The 12,211-nt window shown below is 31.3% G+C and overlaps 4 protein-coding genes and 1 long non-coding RNA gene across 5 annotated transcripts; 3 read left to right on the top strand and 2 right to left on the bottom strand.

Annotated features, from left to right (window-relative positions):
* Nucleotides 1-464: 464 nt before the first annotated feature.
* LOC9330455 (late embryogenesis abundant protein 1) lies at nucleotides 465-1,503 on the bottom strand. Its single transcript, XM_021013844.1, has 3 exons — nucleotides 1,274-1,503; nucleotides 979-1,125; nucleotides 465-889 (listed from the first exon to the last, which is right to left on the bottom strand). The coding sequence occupies exons 1-3, from the start codon at nucleotides 1,328-1,330 to the stop codon at nucleotides 749-751; spliced, it is 345 nt and encodes a 114-aa protein (XP_020869503.1). The 5' UTR covers nucleotides 1,331-1,503; the 3' UTR covers nucleotides 465-748.
* Nucleotides 1,504-2,294: 791 nt separating this feature from the next.
* Nucleotides 2,295-3,552, top strand: LOC9330456 (late embryogenesis abundant protein 7). Its single transcript, XM_021013527.1, has 2 exons — nucleotides 2,295-2,539; nucleotides 2,919-3,552. The coding sequence occupies exons 1-2, from the start codon at nucleotides 2,483-2,485 to the stop codon at nucleotides 3,366-3,368; spliced, it is 507 nt and encodes a 168-aa protein (XP_020869186.1). The 5' UTR covers nucleotides 2,295-2,482; the 3' UTR covers nucleotides 3,369-3,552.
* Nucleotides 3,553-3,960: 408 nt separating this feature from the next.
* On the top strand, nucleotides 3,961-4,449 carry LOC9327770. The gene is made up of 2 exons (XR_002329540.1): nucleotides 3,961-4,024; nucleotides 4,121-4,449. It is a non-coding gene; the product is annotated as an uncharacterized LOC9327770 (long non-coding RNA).
* Nucleotides 4,450-4,800: 351 nt separating this feature from the next.
* LOC110225250 lies at nucleotides 4,801-5,949 on the top strand. Its single transcript, XM_021014499.1, has one exon. It carries the CDS (start codon nucleotides 5,483-5,485, stop codon nucleotides 5,921-5,923), a length of 441 nt encoding a protein of 146 aa, XP_020870158.1. The 5' UTR covers nucleotides 4,801-5,482; the 3' UTR covers nucleotides 5,924-5,949.
* Nucleotides 5,950-7,755: 1,806 nt separating this feature from the next.
* Nucleotides 7,756-10,128, bottom strand: LOC9327771 (acyl-protein thioesterase 2). Its single transcript, XM_002894349.2, has 9 exons — nucleotides 9,877-10,128; nucleotides 9,649-9,760; nucleotides 9,134-9,170; nucleotides 8,962-9,031; nucleotides 8,726-8,830; nucleotides 8,497-8,629; nucleotides 8,311-8,396; nucleotides 8,076-8,166; nucleotides 7,756-7,982 (listed from the first exon to the last, which is right to left on the bottom strand). Exons 1-9 carry the CDS (start codon nucleotides 9,884-9,886, stop codon nucleotides 7,931-7,933), a joined length of 696 nt encoding a protein of 231 aa, XP_002894395.1. The 5' UTR covers nucleotides 9,887-10,128; the 3' UTR covers nucleotides 7,756-7,930.
* Nucleotides 10,129-12,211: the final 2,083 nt, after the last annotated feature.

Consider the following 12,211-nt stretch of genomic DNA (forward strand, 5'->3'; position numbering starts at 1 on the left):
TCGTGGTTTTTGTTTGTCAACAAATAATTAATCTTTGTCAGAAAAATAATTATTGTTTTGAAAATTTCATAAGTCAAACTTAATGAATATCGGATGACAAAAAAAAAAAAAAAAAAACTTAATGAATATAATTTGCAGAAATAACGTAATGCGAATTAAGTCTTGAATTACATGTTAATTTATGGATCTGCCAAACGGTAATAATCTCATGTTTGATTTGTAGGATTCTTAAGACCACTATTAAGAAGGGTATCTTAAAGAGTTCTTACGTAAGAAATGTGGTTTAGCTAAGACCCAAAACTAAGAAAAGTGACTTAGCTAAGATCCAAAACTAACCTTAAAAACCAATCACATGTCATATTATTACTTTAATACTTCTAAAAACCATTTTTAAGATATCATTGTTAATCATGCTCTTAGAAAACAACTTTCAAGACCAGTTTAATAATATTTTAATCTCAAAGTGTTATAAGAAACTTCTTAAAAAAATTCACTACACCTTGTGATCGAATTCGTACGTACATTTGAAATTCTTTTTTCTTATATAAAGAAGAAATAAATAATATAATTTTATGACTAATTTATAATATAAAAACCCTCACTAGGGGTTATAAGACACTTATAAATGTCTCCAGTACAATAATATACCCAAAATTCAGAAATTTAAACAACCAAAGCAATCAGAAAACAAGATTCATTTTTATTTTATTGGAAAAGATTGGGCCAATACTTCTTAAATAATTCATTTTTAAATATTCTTGGAACCGGGCTTGCTCGAGCGGGCCGTCCCAGCGGGGCTGCTAGGGCTGTTGGTGGCCGGACTCATCCCGAGAGTGTTCTTCACAGCGTCGGCTGCTCCTTGTGCCATGTTCTTCACTTGTCCACCAGTCTATACCCCAAAATCAACAAGAAATATTTCAATGCATATAAATGTCTATAATTAGTAATAATTAAAACAAAATGAGAAGAAAAATAAACCTGTTGGATGACACTAGAGGCCTGGGAAATTAGGGAAGGATTGCTCTGATCATGCTCTGAGTGTAACTGTGACTGTGAGTGAGTGTGATGATCAGCATTCTGGTTCATTGCGTGTGATACATTGTTCAAGTACTCTTCCTTCTTCAGCTATAATAATAATAATAAAAAAATTTGATGTATAATTATTCATCACAAAAATCAGATTTCGAAAATAAATAGTGTATGTTTATGGATCGGTCCAAAGGACCAAATCATAAGAAAATAAAGATGTCATTCTTCTGTGTATTGTATATACCTGAACTTGACCGGTGACTTCTCCGGCGCTGTGGCTCAATTGCTGGCTCGACGACATATTTTTGGTTGATCTGTGAAATGTCTTAAATAATTAAGATTATAAGTTTGTAGAAAATACTTGAAGGGATTGATATGTATTATAGTGGTATTTATACAATTCGAAAAATGTATATTTTAGTAAAATCCTAAATCTAAGCATCTCACTAACACATGGAAAATAATATACCATTGACGATTGACATGGCTAAATTTTTTTGTGGAGGTGAATAGTTTGAGGACTTGTTACCCTAACGTTGCTTGGTCAAGAAGTGAAGTAGGATGACCGGCAATAGGAAGATCTTAAACCTTTTTATCCGGTGACAATTATCTATTTATTTTTGTTGTTGTCAAAAAAAAAAATATTAATTCATTAATGTTTCGATTTTAACGAATACATTAAAAAAACTACAAAATTGAGCAAATTTTTATAGTTAACCAAAAGAGTGTTATATTTACAAAATAATCTTGTAGTCATAAAAACAAAACACGAATAAACATGTACGGTGCGTTTGAAAAATATTTGTGTAAAATTATATTCTTTCAGTATTATTTTTAGCTCTCGGTTTATTTTGTTTCAGCTTCCGAATAGAATAATTTAAAATAAACATTGGGGTTTTAGTGGTAATATACCTCATTTGATTAAAGTGTAACATGCTAATACCAAATTACTCATCCGATCGATTTTCAAGAGTTTATAGAGTTTCATTATATAAAATAAAAAACTTCGAATCCATGTAAAAATATTGTACAAAATGTATGACGGTTGCATAATATTATTATATGCGTTGAGTACATGAATATCCAGTATCAAGATAACGTGAGTCACCACGTGTCTAGCATCTTCCGTAACCCAGTTTTTACCATGACGTGTCACATCAACATAGGTCGTCATGAGAACGAGAAACCCAACTTTTACACTCGCACATAACTCCAAGGTTCGAAACTTCGTCACTTTAGTTTAACCTAATCGCGGCACGTAGCTACATACCTGTCGAGAAACTGCAACACCTATCTTGTTCTCTCGCCGACCAAGACTTGCTATAAATAACTGACGAACGAGTCGGAGACAACTCACAGTTCCAAACACACAAAAAATACATTATCTAAAGAAAAGCTTTGATCATCAAGAAAATTCTGGTTTCGAATTTCCGAGTTTTTTCGAAGAGAGAAAATGGCGTCTCATCAAGAACAGAGTTACAAAGCTGGTGAAACTAGAGGCAAGGTTCAGGTACTAAATGATTCATATGCAGCATAACTATAGATCTACAATACTTTTTGGATAGCAGCATTAATTTTTTTGAAGCTTATGCAAAACCTAAATATAAATTATTATTTATCAAAAAAAAAAAAAACCTAAATATAAATTATTGTTCACAAGTGAAAGAAAAATGTGTGTGAAAGTTAGTATTTAATTTTATGATGTATCTTGTTGTTTAATTTTGAAAAAAAACAGCTGATTGATTATTTTTAATGCTATTGCTAGTACGTGTAAATGTTTTTATAAAATAAATAAGATAGGTCTCTTTTCTGTTTTCCATAGCTTCACTCCAGTTTAGTTATTTACGTAATGGGCCTTTGTTCACTTTATATCCGATCTTGAACTGTAGGAGAAAACAGGGGAAGCTATGGGAACGATGGGGGAGAAAACACAAGCAGCTAAGGACAAAACTCAAGAGACAGCCCAAACAGCCCAACAAAAGGCTCATGAAACAGCTCAGTCAGCTAAAGACAAGACATCTCAAGCTGCACAGACGACTCAACAGAGAGCTCAAGAGTCCAAAGACAAGACAGGAAGCTACATGTCGGAAACTGGAGAAGCAATCAAGAACAAGTCACACGATGCAGCTGAATATACTAAAGAGACTGCAGAAGCAGGTAAGGAGAAGACTAGTGGGATCTTGGGCCAGACCGGTGAGCATGTGAAACAGATGGCTATGGGAGCTACTGATGCAGTGAAGCACACTTTAGGGCTTGGCGCTGATGAAGGAAACAAAGAACATGTTTCTTCAGCTCCAAGTACTACTACGACCACTACTCGTGAGACACAGAGGAAGTGAAGAAGAGGATAAATATTTGTTTTGTCTTCTTGGTTTCCATGTTTGTTTGCTTTGGTTAGTGTTTGTTGTGTTCGTGAGATTATGTTTATCCTTCTTGTTGTTTATTGGGTTTGAATGTACTTTTACGTATTATAATATGCGATGGTTTTCTTCTATTATGTTATTTGGGGTTGTGATTTTTGAATTTGATTAGTACGGAAATAACATTATAAGAAGTTTTTTTTCTTTTGAGGATGTCTAGTCAAGTGGTTAAGTCAACTTGACTTTATCTTTCCCAGCGGAGTTCGATTCTATTAAGTCGCCTTACTCCACGTAGCAAGGATGTAAAAAAAAAAACATTATAAGAAGTTATAATTAGTATCTTATAAGGTTTTCTTTTTAATACTGTATAAACACGACGGCTGGTTTCTGAATTCTCTATGTTCATTGAGAAAATGGTTAAAAAATTCAAGTCTTGGGCTGGTTTCTTATTGTCTTATGCTGGGAGGCTGCAATTGATATAATCTGTTATCTATGGACTGGTCAACTTTTGGGCCTCAACGTTCATTCTTCCAAAGGCTTGCATTAAGAAGATGGAGTCCCTCTGTGGCCGAAGGAAATGGAATTAGTCTCTTCTCAGGCTAAAGATATGTCTCAATCGCAGGTTGATTTTTCAGGTAAGTAAAGAGATTTGTTTACTAATAAAGTGACTCAATAATTTTTTGGTCAAGAAGCCTAAATTTTACTTGTTTTATTTCATGTTCTAACAAAAGATATAATGAATCTCGTCGTTGACGACAGTGACATAGATGAAGACTGCTGTATTTGGGGGAAATCTAAGAGAAAAGGTAGCAGTATTTTTCGAGAACCTAAGAGAAAGGAAGAGACTACAACAACCTGTGAAGCTGAGCTAACTTCCTTGAGGAATCGAGTCCAATATCTAGAAAACGAAGTAAGGATTTTGCATGATCTCATCAATAACTTCCTTGGCAAAAGTAGTATATAGAAGTTAGGATATTAGTTTAAGTATTGGATTGAGACTTGTGTTATGTATGAATTGATTTTTGGTTTATGAAATGATGTATATCTTTTGGATGTTTATTATTATTATTATTATTATATTTATATTGGATATTTTGAAATTAAACAGGTTCCACCAAATACAAATAGTTTAAAACAACCGCATAAAATTAGAGTTATGGCACTGAATATTATAACATCATAAAAACTATAGATCATAGCTTATATATATCGCTATTATAAGTCGTTATATCAAAGCGTTTGCCTAATGCTATGGTAGAATGCTCTATAATAACATACGGAAAAACGCTATCGTATGTAGGGGGTCTACCATAACAGGGGCATAAGACAGCGTTTATGAAAACGCTATTAATGACATATAATAGCTCTTATCTCTTGCTAATAATGTAGATATTTCTTGTAGCGCGCCGTTTCCTCTGGTCTGGATCTATTGATTATTTTCACAGTGCTAAAGTTGCTTAGTCGGATGTCTGTTTACCTAAATCTGAAGGTGGTTTGGGGCTTAGGAGACTGGGAATTTGGAACTCCACCCTTTGTCTTAAGTTGGTGTGGCTTCTTTTTGCTGGTAGTGGTTCTTTATAGGTGGCTTGGCACCAGTTTCACAATTTGAGAGGTAAAAGCTTCTGGTCCTTACCTGATTCTCCTCGCCTCTCTTGGAACTGGAAATGCCTTTTGCGGCTGAGGGATACTGCCAGACCTTTTATGGCTTACAAGCTGGGAAATGGTTGCTTAGCAAATTTCTGGTTTGATACTTGGACCCCTCTAGGTCCTTTAATCACTCTCTTTGGCGCCAACGGTCCTACAGATTGGAGAGTTTCTTTGCATGCAAAGGTCGCCTCCGTCTTTTCTCACCTTGGTTGGCGACTGCCGCCTTCTTCCTATCCTCCTGTTATTGCTCTTCACGCCCATCTCTCAACAATCAGGCAGCCCCTTGACATGTAGATGATGATCTTTATAGCTGGGTTATTGATGGTTCCAGTTTTCAATGCTTTCCTAAGGCCAAAACTTGGGAAGTGGTTAGGCCTAAAGCGAGTAAACCTGATTGGTACTCGTCTATTTGGTTCAAGGGAGCCACTCCAAAACATGCTTTCACAATGTGGGTTGCCCACCTTAACCGTCTGCCCACAAGAGTGAGACTTGTGTCTTGGGGTTTGAATATTCCCTCCTCTTGTTGTTTGTGTTCTGTTATGGAAGAAACGAGGGAGCATCTCCTACTGAGATGTGTTTTTAGTGCTCAGATTTGGCACTTGGTTCAGTCCAAGCTGCGACTTTCGCCTTGCATTTTTATTTCTTGGACTTCTCTTCTGGTTTGGATGAAGCTCAAAATAGAGTTTGCGCCTCCAATTCTTCGGAAATTAGTCTCCCATGCAACAGTCTATCATGTTTGGAAGCAAAGGAATAACTTGCTGCACAACGGCTCCTCTCTCTCACCTTTGGCCACCTTCAAAGAAATTGACAGGGAAATCAGAAACACTATCACCGCTCGCAGAAACAGAAAGGCTTTCCGAAGCCTAATGCTCTTGTGGATTCGGTAGACTTTTTTGATTGACAATCAACAGTATCTTGTATTCTTGTTTTTTACTTTTTTTTTGGCAAATTTACATTTCTGGTTAAACTTTTTTGTAAAACCTCAACTTCATTAATATGATATTCACATTCCTATTAAAAAAAAAAAAAAAACACGACGACATTCAGGCTCCGACTGGTAACCATTTTTTTTTTTTTTGTCAACCACACATTAATTATTAGATAACACCTTGATTGGTTGCCCAATTAGGAGGAGTAGTGTTTACAAAAGTAACTTCGGAAAATAAAAGTCTAGAAGAACGGGCTAAGCAGTCCGCCTTAACATTACATAAACGAGGTATAAGAGAAAGCGAGAATAAGGGGAAAGAGTCACGGAGCAGTCCAAAAGCATCTAGCAGATTAGAGAAAGCGGGCCATTCTTCAGGTGATTGTACCATCGAGACTAACTCTGAACAATCTGTTTCAAACGTCTGACAATCAATCCTTCTTGAAAAGACATTCTTCATGGCCCAAATTAACGCTTCCATCTCCGAGTGAAGGGGGGAGGGGGATCTCCGGAGGCACTTTGCACCAAGTAGTATCGTTTGATCATTTCCTTGAAAACACCACCATCCTATTAAAAGAACAAAAAGAAACTGAATAAAAAGAACAATGCGGAATGGAACAAACAATTTTTGAGGAACAAAAAGGAAAAGATGCAGATAATGAATAAAATGTACTATTATGATGAATGGTAACCAAACAATAAAAATATCTTTAAAGATATATTAAATAGTAAATGAATCAAATTTCAATGAAAAATACTAAATATTTTTTATATTTATTTAAATTTATATTTAATTTGAAACTAAAATTTGTGAACTAAATTTATATATATATATATATATCATTTTAATTAATAATATTTAATATTAACATAAAATAAAGTTGAAAGAGTAATTTAAAACATATTATTCTTTTACAATATAAACATTTTTAAATTTATTTTACTATTTATATAATTTTCAAATGAAAACTTAAGAGTAATTCAGCATGAAATTCTTATCAAAAATATTTTTTCTGTTAATATATTGTAAAGATATGAAAATTATTATATAATAAAATACAAATATTATTGATAAATATTATTATTTTATTTATTTTAAAATAAAAAACGAATTTTAATATTTGTTCCTTTTTTGTTCCATTTTAATCCTCATCAATTTTGGAGAGGAACATTTTTATTCTAGTGTTCCTCTTTTGGTGAAGAATGTAGAGGAATGGTGTAGAAAAAATATTACTTGTAATGGTAAAAATATTGAAAAACAAAGAGAAATATCACATTCCTTCTCATTCTTTTCCTAAATTATCACACTTTTCGTTACTTCTCAATTCTTTATCAATCAATTTTTTTTAAAATTAATTTTCTCTGTAACGTCTTCGTATGTGGGTAACGGTTTTCAATACTGTTACTTCAGGGAATTTTCATAAAGTTTTGTATGAGAATTAATTTGATTTATGCATATCAATATTAGGATTTCCGAAGCAATTTTGATTCCTTGAGAATTTGCTGGTGAATTATTTTTAAAGACAGTTTTCATTCCTTAATTAATACCCTAGCTAGCCAATAGAAATTAGTTTTTCTCTGCTCCAACCTTTCACGCCTCTTGATTTTGCATGCATATTTGATATCTTCACTCTATTCTCCTTTGTAATATATGTTATATATATATATATATATATATATATATATATATATATATCATATTTGTTTTGTCTTTTTATTATTTGTGATCTTGTAGCCATGCAACTAAACAGCAAACAAGAGTGGTATAGATGAGAGTATATATGCACAGTCAGCTAACGAATTTTTTTTTACTAAAATATAATTTCACTTTTTTAAAAGGTTTCGAACGAAGAATACATTAACTATTGATTATGAATAACATAGACAAAAAAAAAAAAAAACACTTTATTATATTGTACGATAGTTTTGTTCCCCAATTCTTTACTTTATGCAGAATTTAACCATATCCTCAAAGCCCAAGGTTTGTGAGCCAGACACGGATCTCATTCGTTACATGATCCCTGCACACATGGTATATAACTCAAATTCAGTGATGTATGTAAAGAAAATAGTAATCAAAACAAAATAAGTGGAGTAATCGTCGTTATTTAGACCCTCCACATTGTTTGAACAAGGTTGGAAATCCAGCCACGCGAAGGGAGTCAGCACATCTGTATCCAAATGAGGAGGGAACTACATCATCAGCTGTGACACAAAAAATGCAATAAATAATCAGCATGATCTCTATTTCAAAAACAAAATATATTTTAGCATATATGATCTCGTGATTCTTATATATCTTGATAACAAATTAGATATATAGATGATAATATATCTTCTTGAACATACACGTTCCATGCAGAATTAAGATTTTTGATGCGGCAGCACGATTTGCGGTCCCAAAATTAGTATTATTCATATTGTATTCCAATCTCCTGCAAAATTGAGTTTGGTTTTCTATTATTTAAAGGTACATGTAATATAAGTTTTATAAATTAGTGACAAGTGACATAATTAAGAGCTTCAAGATCCTACCTCCAGCCAGGAAGCCAACCATTGATCCCTATAGTAATTTGTGGGTTTATGGGAACCCATCCAAAGGCATAACAACTCGTATAATAGAGAGCTTGTGCTGCACCCAAGCCGATACCTGCCACTCCTTTTATCACTACCAAAACAAACATTGACATATTACTTAATCAACCATATAGGTAAGTGTAGATATTTGATCACCAAACATAAATGTAGATATTTTCAGGATTACCATTTTGTGGTTCAGAAGAGAAAAGGTAGGTAATATATTCATTTACATAATTTAAAGTTCCAAAATCATCTTGCATGTTCTCAGAAACTTTTGTGATGTCGCACCCTGATTCATCATAAAGGTTTATGAAGTCAATAGCATTAGTTTTCTAATTGTAGTACTATTTTAGAGACATCAAATACCTAAAAAATTTCAATGATTTAAGGTCTCAAAAATTTAAATCTAGCTAATCTTACATGCATTGGTTATCTCTCCACCCAAGGAAGTAACACGACGTCTAGGAGCAGTCGGACAAATCCATTTTATCTACACCAAATTGTAAGTGTTGATTAGAAACTTCAGCGTAATTTTCCATTTTGGCTATATTAAGATCATTTGCAAAAAATACATATGTTAGTGGAACTGTACATTGGGAAGACGCAAATTTCGCAGAGGCTCAAGTGAGCTGCAGACATAATAGACAATTAAACATACATATAATGAGAAGAATATTTCGAATACAAATATATATATATATATATATATATATATATATATATATATATATATATATATATATATATATATATATATTGTAAATAGTGAAACGAACTTAAAATCTTATAAGAAAATAAAAGTTTAGAGGAATGTAAATTAATAGAGAAAATTTATTATTCTTTGCAGCGCCATAACCTTTTTATACAAATAAAAATTATTCATCCAAAAAATGTCGAACTGACCAAATTAGTAATTGCATATCATGGGAAAAATCAACTTTTCACATATTAAAAGACTTAAAAGTATATATCTATTTTTTTTGGTTTAATAAAAAACTTAAAAGTTGAAGTATCCAAATCATATTTCTAATTTTAACGAGAATCTTTGATTTTTGAAAACAACTGAGCATATATAACGATAAACAATATAGCATGTGAGAGTGTTACTCGAAGCCTGTGTTGTCTACGTCATGTAGCCAGATTATAGTAGCTTTATGAATTCCTGTGTGTTTAATGACATTAACCTGTCCAAATTCCAAGCCACTTACGTTTCCGCTACCTGCATATAGTTATTATTCGCAAATTCACTAATGAGTTACGTTCCACACAGAGTATATATTTGAGAGAAAACTATCAAACAATTTTGATAATAATCACAACTAGGAAAAAACAAACCAGAAGCCATGCTCCAATGAGAATAACTTTTGTTTTTATATTATTATTTCGGAAGCTTTTAACTTGCACTAGAGATGAAAAATATAAAAATAGGCAAGGGAAGACATTGGGTATATATACAGAAATGAGATGTTAACTTTTTTTTTTTGGTTAATCAATAAAGGAGCCTTATGACAGAAAAATCCTAGTATTAAAAGTGAAAACCTTATTTCTTAAATGTTGGATGGGATGGCCAAATCTTATACTACTAAATTGGGGGAAAACTATTTATCTATTTTTTTTAATAATGCATAATTTATTTAAAACAATTAATAATTTTTTTGTTTGTTTAGTATTTGTTTAATTGTTTTACATGATATGAAAAGGGAAACAACCAAAAAGTGTTTGGGTGAAAACCCATATATAGCTATATTGATATTTCATAATTAATGCATAATTGTTTTAATATTAAGAGCATTTATGTATAAAAGAAAAGAAAGCCCTCTATAGCTATATTGATATTTGACACCTCATCAAATCATATATATAAAAGTTGGCCAACTCTCTCCATATGAATGACACATCATCACACAAGTAAATGACATGTGTCATTCAATATTAGTTAAATTAAAAATCAGCAAAATTAATTGAAACAAAATCAAAAGTCTCATATTGTGTTAAATCCTCCAATAATCCATTTCTTAAATGATTTCTTCAAAATAAAAATAAAAGTATAAAATTATTTTAATAAATCAATTACTACTTTCATTTTACTTTTATTATATTTCTATTTTTTTTTTTAATTTAATAGTCAATGGTCATCACTCGATAATGACTAAATAATTATTTGTGTTGTAGTTTAGTTGTTTGCTACCTAATATCTTATTAGTTTAGTATTTTTACCTTTAATATTTTTTTATTATTACGTTATGGTTCATATCTTATAATATGACATTTTCTCTTTTCATTTTTGTATCTTATGGTAAGTTCGTAACATTAACTTGCAAAATTTTACAAGTAATAGGCTTTGAGACGTTAGACATATCACGAAATTCAAGACAAATCCATTTCTCTTATATGGCTATATGCAATAGCATAAAATCTAAAAGTATTACTTAAATAACTCTTTAATTTTTGCTTTCTTTTTCTTCTTTTCATACGAAAAGTACTCTTGAGAGAAAAATATCTTATATTCTTGTTGTGGGGATTCATGATAATGAACAAATACTAGAATTTTAGATATAAAAATAATCAGATTATACATGAAAATGTATAATTAGATATTTAGAGTCAAAAACGAATCTAACAATAAATATTTTAAGTACATAAGATGAGTTTAATTTTATTAAGTATACAATAACAAACAAAAAAATAAACACAAATTAGCAACAAAAATAATTAACACATTTTTATTTTAACAATTTTCAAAACAAACCCACGCGTAGCGTGAGAATTTATCTAGTATATATTAATGTTTTTATAACTTTTATCCAGTGTTCAAGAAAGCGCTAGGCGCTAAGCGGGCGGTGACCCAATGCCTAGCGCCTAAAACGCCTAATCGGAGTCTAGGCGATTTTTAGGCGGTTTAGACGTTTATAACATAGAATATTATAAATGTTATATTATATATAAAAGTTATATAAAACTAAAAATTATGAAATTATAAACAAAAACTAGATAAAAAATTTATTTATATTTATATTAAACAATATATGAATATTTATAACTATATATATAAATAAAACTCTAATTGAAATTGAAAAAATACATTAAACAAAATCTATGTAATTTTATGCGGTCATGGTGGTTATCTAGGCGTCGCATAAGAGCCTAGCGCTTAGTCGGGGCCTAGGCGGCCGCCTAGATCGCTTTTTAGAACACTGCTTTAATTTTATCTTATAATGACTAATTAATTTTGCTTAAATATATAGTAAAAATAATAGACTATTTATTTTCTAATTATTAATTCTTCCCTAAATTAAATAGCACGTTGGGTAATCCTAAATTCCTAATAATGTATACAAAGTAATTAAAGATCACAAAATCAATAGAAATAAAATAAATTTCAGAATCCCTATATTAATTGGTTAAAACACGTACGTTGTCTCAAAAGAGTAATCCAAAATTTAGACTAAGTTCATAGAATTGCATTTTGTTTAGGCCATCTGCTTGTGAGTATATATTATATAGAATATTTATATTTTAAAAGTAATCAAAAGCACATGCCTAGAAATTATAAAGAGAATAAGGAACTTGAAAATAAATGTGAGTTGAGTTGAGTTATTGAGTTATATAGTCCTTATATTATCTATTAATCCAAGTGGCTTAAAATCTATGTAAGTTTTAGAGATCATAT

The sequence above is a fragment of the Arabidopsis lyrata genome (genome assembly GCF_000004255.2).
Source record: "Arabidopsis lyrata subsp. lyrata unplaced genomic scaffold ARALYscaffold_1, whole genome shotgun sequence".
Classification (NCBI taxonomy): Eukaryota; Viridiplantae; Streptophyta; class Magnoliopsida; order Brassicales; family Brassicaceae; genus Arabidopsis; species Arabidopsis lyrata.